This window comes from Sebastes fasciatus, chromosome 1, assembly GCF_043250625.1.
Source record: "Sebastes fasciatus isolate fSebFas1 chromosome 1, fSebFas1.pri, whole genome shotgun sequence".
NCBI classification, from domain to species: Eukaryota; Metazoa; Chordata; class Actinopteri; order Perciformes; family Sebastidae; genus Sebastes; species Sebastes fasciatus.
In genome coordinates, this window is record NC_133795.1 from 10,363,934 (window position 1) to 10,377,218 (window position 13,285).

General features: G+C 39.0%; 1 protein-coding gene across 2 annotated transcripts; it reads left to right on the top strand.

The window, feature by feature from the left end:
• Positions 1–4,093: 4,093 nt before the first annotated feature.
• cd8b (cd8 beta) lies at positions 4,094–9,837 on the top strand. 2 transcript variants are annotated; one of them, XM_074622968.1, is made up of 7 exons: positions 4,094–4,264; positions 5,850–6,203; positions 7,805–7,888; positions 8,178–8,273; positions 8,417–8,450; positions 8,572–8,623; positions 8,773–9,837. In XM_074622968.1, the coding sequence occupies exons 1-6, from the start codon at positions 4,210–4,212 to the stop codon at positions 8,579–8,581; spliced, it is 633 nt and encodes a 210-aa protein (XP_074479069.1). In that variant the 5' UTR covers positions 4,094–4,209; the 3' UTR covers positions 8,582–8,623; positions 8,773–9,837. The 2 variants fall into 2 exon arrangements, with proteins under 2 accessions (XP_074479069.1, XP_074479141.1); XM_074623040.1 differs by having other exon boundaries at positions 8,184–8,273; positions 8,773–9,836.
• The last annotated feature ends 3,448 nt before the right edge of the window (positions 9,838–13,285 follow it).

A 13,285-nucleotide genomic window follows, 5' to 3' on the forward strand; every position in this document is an offset into this window, starting at 1 on the left:
ACTACAATGTTTTCCTCTAAAGTAGAAGTACACAGTAAGTAGTATACAGTTGAGTTGCTTATTATACCCCCGCGACAACGTAGTCGGGGGTATATAGTGCTCCGCGTGTCCGTCCGACCATTTCGTTTTTGGAGCAGAACTCGGAAACTATTTAACTTAGGAACTTCAAATTTGGTATGATGGTTGACAGTGTGGTTTAGTTGTGCCTTTTGGGGGTTAGAAGTCCAAAAAGGACCCTGGACTTGAGGAAGATGAGCTAATAACAAGCTAGATTGCTCAATAGACTAATTCCATTAGTCAAAAGGGGAAAACCTTTGCAGTGAGTGGGGTACAACAAGTTCAAATAGAAGCATAATTAAATATTTTTCATATCTAAACATCATAATAAATCTATAGGTGTTGGGTGCCCCCAGGCAGTTGCCTACCTTGCCTAACGGTAAAGTCTGCCCCTGGACAAGCCTCATCTGTTTAATCTTTTTGACACAGCATACTTACTGTATTCCTAAAAAACAACTTTGTTAACCTTACACAACTCTATTTTCTTTTAAGATCAACTGGATAATTTGTGGACCACATTACAAAACTTTATAGAGCTATGCAAATTTCTGTCTTAGGCAGCTTTATGAATTATGTCAATGTGCTAGTGCGGCTAGATCTCTATAAAAAAGGTTTTGGGTCGGCCCAATGAGAACAGGATGAAGTGGTGATCTAGTATTACTACTCTTGATGCAGGTGCCATAAAAACCTGTCAAAACCTGCTCAAACAGATGAGCAGATTAAACATCCTTACAGTATATGGACTAACTTTGACATTTGTGTGGTTCATTGCTGTTTATTTGATTGTATTAATGTAGGATCCTGAGAGCACATTAGGTGAACAGAGTATAACAGGATTCAAGCCAAAGTAGAGTTGTAGATCAAAATAATGCATGAAACAGTTTGCTAGTGTGTTTTAAATTTAAATAATTGTTGAATAGACTTAGTTGATAGCAAAAAGGAAAAAATAATGAGAATGAGAGAAGTGACAGAACAGTTGATAGTCTGCTACAGAAGTCCTGTAAGATGAAAAGCTTCTGAAGTGAGGTCTCAACTTTAAATAGTATCTGTTTAAAGTAATGAGAACCAAACAAACTCCTTAATCTGTGACACATACAATAATATGGACATGAAGTGTTCTGTCTGAAAGTACTGAACTTTTAGCAGAATTGTCTGATGAGAGCAGTAGAGAGAAGAAATGAAGGCAGCTTTTGACTTGAAGCGTCGGAGCAGACAGACCAACAAAGGCTTCAGAGCTCAGCGATGTGTAGAGAGCAGCTCTGAAGCCCCCTGAGATCTCCTGTTTTCAAAGAATCCTGTGGTCTCGTTCCTTGTCTCGCTCGAGTCCTCGACCCCCGTAGAGCTATAGGGTGCCCACATCCTCTCACTTTGAGACCCCCCATCAGACCGCTCTACGCCCTAACCTTTCACGTACACACTAAACAATCCACAGATAAAACAATCCACAGACAACACTCGCATGATTTAAGCTCTCATCGGGTTTATCAAGGAAATTCAGAGTTCTGGGGATAATCAGACATTTTAACAGTTTCTTCATTTTAGCCCCGAAATAAAATAGAAATGCCAATCAATGGGACATATTACTTTTAATGTGGAGTAAATAACTTAAAATTAGGTTTTTAAGTAAGATATCAACACAGAAACAAAACAACTGTCAGAAGCCAGTCTGAATCCTGATGTTTTTGCTCACAGGAAATACTTTTACATACGTTTACCTCATTATTTGACACTTTGGCCATGTTTAATATGAACATCCAACGTTGTAACATCATATATATATATGACAGAAAATAAGGAAAAGCATAATAGGGCCCTTTAAGTGCCTCCTTGACATGAATGCAGTGTATCTCTGTAAGTCGTTGCTCATAAATGGCATTATCACTCAGAGGGTTTGTAGGAAACCTAGGATTCATGGTTGATGGAAAGACCTTATCAAGATCTTATCAGCCTCAGTGTTTAAGAATATCCACACTAAACTATTCATTATGAAATTTAGTACCAAAACAACTAATCAACTAACGATTGATCAGTCAATTGTTAGAAAATTAATGACAACGATTGTGAGAATTATTTATTGTAGCCAAACATTCATCAGCTCCAGCTTTGGAAATGTAAATATTTGCTGTTTTTCTCTCTTTTATATCATCATAAATGAAGTGTCTTTGGGTATTAATTATTAAAATATTATTTGGGCAACAATCTGAAGATGTCACCTTAGGCACTTGGGAACTGCGATGGCCATTTTCTGACATTTTATATACTAAATGATTAAAAGGTAGGGTCGGTAATGCTGAGAAACTAGCAAGAGTACACTACATTTTATAAATAATCCAACCAAAAAACCCAGCCCAGTGTTGCCAACTCTTCTCCACTGAAAGTAGCTATCAGCACTAGCTCCAAAAGTCACTAAATCTAACGTTAAAGTCGTCAAGTCGGCAACACTGACAGTCCGTCGCTTCAGGCCTCCCTCCAAAACAGCTCCCCCAACATGATCATAAGTTAGTACTTAGGGCTCATTGCAGTCTCACACAGCCGTAGATACTGGATTTTTTGTGTCAGAGCTTTTGATTTATTGATTGCTGTCGATATGTAAAAAGAATTTCAACAAATATAACAAAAATGTTTTTAAACCACCCCTAGCTTTAATCCATAAATAGACAACTTATTCAGTGCTGAAAATAATTGGTACATGTAGTTGTAGCACTAATTGACTCACTCCAAAAGTCAGGTATTTATAAAAGTGAACCTTAGCAGTCTTATTTCATGAGTCGTGTCTGTAACTGGAGGATGAATTTTAACTTACATGCACACATACATACATCGGTTCGTCGCTGCTGCATGAACAGCAGGACAGAATGAAGACAGTTTGCTAATATTTAAAGCTGAAGTCTTCAATTGATTTGTGCACAAAGGATTTTTTCCGGCTTTTTGCCTTTATTTGATAGTGACAGTGATAGTGGGAGAGAGAGAGGAGAGATGACATGCAGCAAAGGGCCGTGGGTTGGATTCAACGTCTATGTCAAGAAATTTAGATAGTAAATGTCTCCATTTGATCTTTAAGTTTTCATTTACAATTCACATACAATACAGAAATGAGTTGGGGACAAGTCATTGTCAGAGGGGAGTTTCTTTAAAATTCAAGTTGAACTGAGAAATGTTATACAAAATATCAAAACATATTCAGTTTGTTAAACTAATTCAAATTTCACTGTTAAACTATTTTACTACATTTTTCCTGAATTAACTGAAACAAATTTACCTTTTCACAGAAGATAAGTGAGAATATTCTGAATGAATATGATTTGTTGTGCAAAAATGCTTTGCATCAGTTTGTCGTGCACAAATCCCACATGTTTTGTCTTGTTAAACTTTATACCCTGTACTTTACGCAAAGTTAAAGAAGTTATAAGAAAGAACTGAAGAAGCTGTAGACATGCACACACCAGTGAATATTTAGCAATAATCTACAGAATAGTGGATCAGCAATGTTTCGGCTCCGTACTTTGGTATCCCGTCGCCGTGCTCTGCAGTGAGACATGAAGCTATGTAGGACTCTGCTGAGCTCTTTAGGTCATGCACCTGGGAAGAGACCACAGCGCTGCAAACTGCTGCTCTGGGAATAAAAAACCTCTTTATATTGCTTGATATGTGGTATCATGTCAAATGTTTTCAGCTGTTTGTCATGATCACTGCACTTTATGTGTGTCATGTATGTTGAACTGCAACCCACATCTCTGAGGTGAAAACATAATTGTTATTTTATTTGTATGCTTTTATCATTTTTTTGCAAGTTGTCTTATGTTTTATGCACTTTTCAAATTAAGTAGTTTTTTTTTTCCAGCAGTGTGTGTGTGTGTGTGTGTGTGTGTGTGTGTGTGTGTGTGTGTGTGTGTGTGTGTGTGTGTGTGTGTGTGTGTGTGTGTGTGTGTGTGTGTGTGTGTGTGTGTGTGTGGCCCACTCTGATAGGCCCTGCGTGTGTCACACTGGGGTGTTACCTTGACGACTGAGGGCCCTGACAGCTCAGTTCCTCCCATCATCTCTGACAGATAGATAGCAGGAACAGAAAGTATCAGCACCGTCCCTCAGCTACTACTCAACATACAACTGCCGCGTACACACACACACATACACACAGACTAACGACCGGCCAAAATGATCCTGCTGCCGCTGGCATGGACACTGTGGACAGTATCGCTGTGGACATCAGGTAAGACCACTAAGTTTTTCTCTTAAGCTTTAGGCGTCCTCGACATCATAACTCAGTCAGAGGCCTGTAGCGAAGGAAGTGTTGTTGTCTGCTCAAACTGAAGCTTGCCTGGTGTTTAACTTAAATAATGTCTACATTCATCAAATACAGTTCTAACCATAGTATGTTCTAAGAGGAGACATTTTTCTTTAATAGTCCAACAGGTGACACAGAAGGTTTAAACAGACAACGCCGTACTGTAAGGGTCAAACTGCCACAGACGTTAATATAATTTTCTATCAGAATTATACATTTATACTGATGTATTATTGATACTGTTGTGCAATTTCATCAATGTAATGTGTACAATCTGGATTAAAGGTATAGTGATGATAAATTATGAGGGTATCAATACACTACCTGTTTGCGCTCTGCGGTGCGTCTATATCAGTTTTATATTTACATTTATTTTTATTTATTATAGTTCTATCAAGGCATTGAAATGAATTGTATTTGTACTGTATAGCGAACCTCACTGGATAAAGATTAAATGAATCTTGAACGTCACGCAATGTGTGCATTTCATACATGTTGGGCAACATGATCATCCAAAAGACGCCTTAACCTTCCGCTCACTGGAGGCCTTTGAATTTCTGCTCATCTTTAGATATTTCATAAGACTAGTGATTGCAACAGGTATATGCCTACATACCTGACTCGAAAACGTGTAACAAATGATGAAATAGCTCCTCCAATGAAGGCCTCCCTTAAGGCTTAAACATTGCATAAATGCCAAATCAGTCTCCTCATATATAGCAATTTCAAAATGTCACCTTCACAGAGTTTGAAATACGTACGAGAGGTTTCTTCATAGTTCGCCTTCATTTCCATTCTTGCAACACTTTTGGTGATAGTGTTTCTATACCATACTGCCAGGTATTTTGTACTTTCTTCGGCCTTGCTCGGAGCTCGAGTACTTGTATGCGCTTTTACTGCACATGCACTATTGCTCAAGGCTTTTCCTCAAACCTTTCGGATGATGATGATGATGATACTTTATTGTCAGATCAAGTCTTGCATCTCAGCAGCTCCCTTTGCAACATCAACACAGACAAAAAAAAATTAAGACATATATTTAACATATTTACAATCACCGCAGACAATATATTCAAGACCCGTCAACGTACATTTGATCCGTGATTAAACTCCGTATTTAATTTTAGGATTGACTGGTGCACAAAAGAGTGATTCAGTCTAACTTTATTGAAACGTGGAACCCTGTATCTCCGAATTAATGGCAACAAATTGTATACACTCTTCACAACATGGTTGGGGTCAGAGACGATGTTGTTAGCCAGTAGTATAGCCTTAGTATGTTATTATGGTAGGCTGATTCATAGAAGTGGTTCTAAACACGAATATACAACATAATACGCAGCTCTTAGGAGTTTAGGTGTTTGACCTTGACTTTGTTGTAATGTTTTAGAGCCCCGACTGTTACCGATATATGACCCTAAACTCCCATACTGGTCTGCAGATTTGTTTAATGTGCAATGTGCACAAGTGTGTGTTGAAATCTCAAACATCCCTCTATTTCCACTCCTAGGTTCGAGCCAGATCCTGCAGCAAGAACCCTTCAAAGTTCTTTATCCTGCGATCCTCAGTACAGAGTCCTTTGAGTGTGACTGCGCCAACATCTCCTGTGACTGGGTCTACTGGTTCCGCAGTAATACCAACCACCTCAAAGTACAGTTCCTGGGCAAAAGCAACAACGCTGACCGTGATAGCTATGGGGAAGATGTGGACAAAAAACGCATCAAAATAAGCAAGAGGGGCAGTTTGTCCTTTACGCTACGCATCACCAATGTGACCAAAGAGGACACAGGGATTTATTCTTGTGTTCTCACGGACAGGAAAAAGACAGAAATGTGGAAGCCGGGGGTTCTTCTTCTGCCGGGAGGTTTGTATGCTGAAATCTCGAGCGCTTCATTTACAGCAGTTAAATATCAAGTGAAATATCAAGCGGCTATAAGAGTTTTAGTACATGTGTGTGAATTCAGGTGGCAGATGGCGTAAATACATGTGTATTATGACATCTAACACAACATATTCAAATTAATTGTACAATGAAGATTGTGACTTTTACTAATCATATGACGCTACGTAACATGCTGAATTCATCCAGGGAAGTTTGTCTCCCGTCCCGCCGTACTATCCTTTAAAAAAAGTAATAGTTTAAAATATCGTGTTTTTATACTTTTTCTCCAGAGTTATTAGTTCCGACTAGGGCTGTCAATCGATTAAACGATTTAAATCCCGATTAATCGCATGATTAGCCATAGTTAATCGTGATTAATGGCACATTTCTTTATCTGTTCAAAATGTACCTTAAAGGGAGATTTGTCAAGTATTTAATACTCTTATCAACATGTAGTGGGCAAATATGCTGCTTTATGCAAATGTATGTATATATTTATAATTGGAAATCAATTACCAACACAAAACAATGACAAATATTGTCCAGAAACCCTCACAGGTACTGCATTTGGCAAAAAAAATATGCTCAAATCATAACATGGCAAACTGCAGCCCAACAGGCAACAACAGCTGTCAGTGTGTCAGTGTGCTGACTTGACTATGACTTGCCCCAAACTGCATGTGATTATCATAAAGTGGGCATGTCTGTAAAGGGGAGACTCGTGGCTACCCATAGATCCCATTTTCATTCACATATCTTGAGATCAGAGGCCAAGGAAAATGGCCATGACAGTTTTTCCTCACCAAAATTTTGTGTAAGTTTGGAGCGTTATTTAACCTCCTTCTTGACAAGCTAGTATAACATGGTTCCAATAGATTCCTTAGGTTTTCTCGTTTCATATGATGACAGTATCTTCTACTAGCTTTAAAACTGAGCCCACTACGACCCTAGTTCTGACCAAAATCTTGGCGCTTCTTATAGTTTGTCTTGCTTACCTGGGTGCGGCGGGTCTAATACAACCGCATAGACTAGTGGACGCTCTAAACAACTTCAGTAGCACTCAACACAGTGACTGCTGTTGTTTCTTTTGTTGAGAGATACATACATGTTTACAGGCATGTATGAGAAATATTATAATGTTTTGATGTTAATTTGGATTGTGGTTGAGCACTTCTTTTTGACTGGCTGGTGCCGCCTGTCAACATGAACACAGACTTAACGTAGAGTGAAATAAATAGTTAAAAAAAAGTCTCAAGATCATGCAGTAAATTGAACTTACAATAGATGTATCATACCTAGTTAGATGAGTGTATAGAGTTTAATCACCAATATCAGAATGCCTTTGCCAAAGAAAAACTGCCTACTGGCCTAACAGGACTGTACTGGAGAGTCACGCGCAGACAAACAACATACATGATGTATTTGTAGAGAGAACTGGATCATTTTTAATGATGGAAAAATATGGACAGGCCATGAATTACTGGTTTCTCCTTTAATCTCTCCCTAACAGATTATATAGATTTTCTCTATGCTGCTGTTTATTATCACTTGTTGTTTATGGTTGTTTGGTCTTTATCTGACAGGGTCTCCTCCAACATTACCTCCTCCAACATTACCACCAGTCAAGTCAGTGTGTCGCTGCCCTAAGAAGAAACCTCCTCCACAGGGTAAGTTAAGGATTTTTCATTAAAGAAAAAAGAGCACTTGTATGCACATGTTTGTAGCGGTGCTTAATATGTATGATATGAAATTTGACTTTATATGTGTCTTATGATGTATAAGCACTTTCGTATGTGAGTGTATGAATTGCAACGATATAAATCTTGTGCACTGTGCCAGATTGCGATGCTGTAAATACAATAGAAGAGGTCATTTTGTGCAGACAGGTTGTTACCATTTAAGGATTTGCAACAAGCTATAATACATTTAGATAAAGCCATGTTTAATATATGTTAGCTCCAGATGGCTGCGGATCGCTGGTTTTGTGGCCGCTGGTTGGACTTATTTCGGCCCTGGGTCTGGCGCTCATCTGCACACTGTACTACTTCAGCCGTGAGTAGTCCTCCAGCGATTCAGCACATTATGCTCACGAATGGTTGTCAAACTAGTCGAACAGCTTTGAAATGTAAGTTTAAAAATTATTTTGTTGCATCTCTGAAGTGTTTTCTTTTGTTTGTACATGTTCTTGCTTATAGAGCTACCCAAAAAATGTCGGCACCACTTTGTGAAGTAAGTAGATCACAAAAAATGGTGAAAATATCTGTTATTTTTCCTGCGTAATCCAAAAATGTATGAATTTCTTGATTCTGTCCGATACTTTAATCTCTTTCTTTTGTTTTTCATCATTAAGGAAGAGGTAGATGACCTAAAGCACTGCATCTACATCTTATATCTGACTCAAAGTATGTACCTTATGTTTGTAATTTTATATGTATTGTATGTGTGATATTTCTCACCTTTTCAGGTGTAAGTAAAACTGCTACATCATGGGCTAAAATCAGAAGTTGTTTATGCATTATGAATATTAAAAATCTTTCATACACACTAACAGTTGCCTTTGAGAGACGACATCGAGCGAAGCAGGAAGGACATGAAGATCCCTGAAGATCACCTCTGCTAACAACATGTCGTGTTCATTAACAGCCAGCGTTTCAAGAGCTGCAACCATGTGTAACATATTGTAATATATTGATTGTTTTTTGTTTCATATATTACAAGAAAGCTTCAGAGCGCCACCACATTTAATTTCAAGCTCTGTGCTGCAACTTTTCATCTATAAAGTTTTGGATTTGTCAATATGCAGATGACAACATCATTTATCCAGGTGTTTTTTTTCTTCATTTCAGCAGGTTTGTAATATGTAGCACTGGGTTTTAGATTATTATTAAATCAGAACGAAATAGGGCAGTGCTTTTTCTCAAAGCCCAAACCTAAACTGTTTATTATATAGGCCATTAAACTGGCAAATTTGCTCATTTGCTTTGTACTATCTTTGATATTTATTTGTTTTGTTTGTCTTTCATAGTATTTTCAAACATTTTGTTTAAAACAGCTCTGTCAAGTTGTTTATTTTCAGTCAACATAATTTTGTTAAATCAATAAAGTCGTATATGTCCAATCATTTACAGTGGTGACTGTCTTCCGTTTATAGGTCATAAACGTTTTTATATTATCTGTTATTAAATACGTCTACACACAAATTTTATAGACAGTAGGCATACATATAAGTGCCAAAAGCGGAGTTACCCACAGATTAATGACACCTTGTTCGAGGGCACTTTTGCAACAGCAGGAATGATACAGGTATAACCTCGAGGTAAAACGCTGTGTGTGTCTCAAGTGATAGTTATGACTAAGAAATCCTATGTTTCAACAATTTCTGTGCACGTGTATGGAAAAGAAGAGAAAGAGGTTTGGAAGTGGGTGTTGTACATCCATCGTCAATATTGTGTTTGACGGAAGTTGAGTAGGTGAGTGTCGGAGTTTGGTTTCTTCCGTCACCTTTGATGTGTAAACTTGCATCACATTCAGTTTCTGTTGAACTGCCTCCAGGATGTGCCAACAAGCTTTATTGTTATAATATTAAATGCTACAAAGTTGTTTTATAGCAAAGTGTGTATCTCTTGCCGTCTCTCTCTCTCGCACACACACACACACACACACACGCACACACACACGCACTACTACTATGTACACCTGTGTGATTGAGGAGTGTGAAGAAACGACTGAGTTGGTGGTTGTTCGGGTCTCGGGGAGTGTGTGTCTTTCCTGTGTGCTGGAGAGAGAGGAGAGACAGAGCCGTCTTCACCGAGATGCTATCGCTTCGCTCAGCTTTGAGCTCTTCATCTAGTCTCTGAAACAAAAAGACCGCAAAAAATACCACAGACCGAACCACAGAGGCACAGAGAGAGACAGGGAGAAAGACAGAAAGAGCGTTACAATTCTGAAATGAGTACAGTAAGAAAAAAACCAAAAGAAAACTTCAAGACACTTCTTGTTGCATTGTGTTTTATTGGATATAATATATTCTAAAATTCTATTACCAAATAAATTTAAATACAGTGTATGTGATTATTAACCATGCATGTGTGTGTGTGTGTGTGTGTGTGTGTGTGTGTGTGTGTGTGTGTGTGTGTGTGTGTGTGTGTGTGTGTGTTTGTGTGTGTAGGTGGGGCAGGGGTGTTTAATTATTAATTTATAAATCATAAATTATTATTGTAGTAAATTCTAGGGACATTAAAGAATCACAGATGAATTCCTGTAAATACAGGTAACACAGTTTAAGTTAAATTAAACTCAAACAAACGCTTCATCAACACTTTTCATTTAAAATAGTTGCCTATATGTTGACATTTGCAGCATATAGACATAATACAATCAAAGCAAAGTAGAATAAGATTTCATTCAGTTGCCAGCTACATTTATTGTGTGAACAAAATGATTGAAACACTTCTCAGTATAACAAGCAATACAATTCAACAGCACAAAAGACAGCCTCCAAAAAGACGATAAAGTTGCATCAACACTTCTCTAGATATGTATTATTATCATTTGTGTGTCGACTCTTGGGGAAATGATTTATTCACAATGCAGGGAGCAGTAGATTTATAAAATGTTTAATACACAGTTTTCTGTTGACAAATACAGGTGTGTATATTTAAAACACTGTAAAAATTAAATACATGTAGAGACGCAAATTGTACACAATATTTTTTGTAAACCATTTATGTGTGTTGTATCCTGCAACTTCTTCTGATAAATATATCAACATGTTCTCATCCCAACTTGTCATATACGGCCGCTTTGTCCAGCCCCTTGAGTCACTTTATTTTTGTCATAATTACCCTAAGCGTCACTTTAGGTTTAGACAACAAAACCACTTAGTTGGTTTAGGAAACAATTGCATGGTTGGGCATAAAGCTACTGTACATCTGACCGGCACATACGGGCAAAAAAGTCAAGGCCACGCCCCCTTTTGGGGGATAGAAAACACAGGATTGTTTTCTCCCAAAAGGGGGTCATGCAAGCCTACTCCAGTTGATGAATTGCCGGTCTGATGTATGTTTGTAAAGTGAAAATGAAACTGACGTTGTGAACACGGGACATGAACAACAGTCTCCTGGATGAAAGCCTTCTGTTGTTGGACTGACCAATCATCCTCCCCTTCCGCCCACCTAAGTGCTAAAGGGTGCCTTGTTCGACGGGATCACACGCCAACGTCCTTGACAAAGTCTCGGTGTTTGATGCCCTGGGAGTGAGAACGGGCTGAATATAACCGCGGTCTCTATCCCCCAGGTGAGTAGCACAACGATACAGGTGAGTGGTACAATGGGTTCCGGAGAACCAGTGAATTTACATAATTGTCGATACCAATCGGTAACACTGTAAAAAAAAAATAAAAAAAAAATAAAAAATCCCATGTAATTCAACACGCACTCCTTTATTAAAACATTTATAAAAACAGAGGCATGTAGCCTTTAAGTAATAAATAAAAAAGAAACGTCTATTAACATTGCAAAACATAACAGTGGCATGTAGCTTTCAAGTATTTAAAACAAACAATATTGTCTGGATGTCTGTCTTTGAGGTGCTTTGCTTAGTTGGAAGCATTTCCTCCTTTGGAAAGAAAAGTACAATGGCACCGTTACTGCACCGCATACTGGTTGTTGCGAATTTATTGTAACGTTGCGTGTGGCTAACTAGTAGAAGAAGGGAAACTGGAAACGGTTCCAAAACAATATCGTTTTGCACTCAACAGAGCCGGATTTATTTCCTGCCGCAGCTCACAAACTAACCGGAGTTCAAGGTGTGTCGGAAAATAATAACAACTGGCCGGTCGGTTGCTTAGCTTTCTTGCTCTCGTTCATTGTACGTAGCTTGGCTAACTAGCCAGCTGCCATCTTTCACATCTCGTGTTGTTGTTTTCTTCCGTGCTGTTACGGCGTTCTTCCTCTTCCTTCATTTCACGACAGATGAGAACACTTGTAAGCGTATCCTGCCCACATTAGATCCGGAAGAATTGCATCTCCAGTACCTCCGCTCTGGTACCAAATGACCATTACAGGCATCGTTCGGTACCTTCGGTACCAAAGAAAACGAGTACTGTCACATTTTTTTAATTTTGGTACCGAGTTGGTACCGAAGTATCGGTTCTTGTGACATCCCTAGTTATAGCTGTAGTGGTTTTGATGCAGAAAATAAATTGACAACAAGGGGCGTGATGCCAAGGCAAGGGCCGTGACGCCGAGGCAAAGGGGGGTGACGCCAAGGGAAGGGTCATGAGATACCAAGGGGGCGTGACAAAGCAGCAGTATGTGATGTGTTCGGAATTCAATGGAGAACTTGGCTACACCGGTGGAGCTCTGACGTAACCCAATAAAACATTTAGCCACTTCCTCGCCGCTTATGTCGTGGTCAAAAACTCTTCATTTTGGCCACAAAGAGAGCAGCATCAGAACAGACAGGGGTCTGCTTCTCTCACAAAGCTGTAGCCAATGAAAGAGTATTATCTGAGAGAAGGGATATTATGTATACTACCCGGACTCGTTCTGTGTTCAACATGGATGGTTGTAACTCAAACACCAGACTACATTTGATGATTAACCCTTTATATTTCCCTGGATGCCCATCATAATGGGCAGGTGTTGGCATTTTGGGTTCACGGACTGCAATAGGGCCATGAGGCGGAACTGGGAGTGCATGGTGGACTACAAGTTTTGGTGCTTTGACTTTGGGTGGAGTCACAGGAGTCAATTTTCTGTAAACGGGTAAGTATTTCTCTGAACATGTGGTCATGAGAAGCCTGTTTTTTTCAACGAAGCATTTGCTCATGGGAGCCGAACACCTCCTGCGCAGTGATAGATATTTGAGTTTATTGAGCTCTGAAGCTTCTGAACCGTCGATGTTGGACGGGTCTAGTGGCCGACTCATTCTGTCAGGGTAACAGGGAGTGGGACGCAATTGCGGACCAGGGGAATGTTAAAGTTAGGGGAGAGGGGAAACACCAAATAAAAATTTGCCTAAGAAGAAAGGCTCCCTCCCTCACTAAGATATTTAGATTGCCA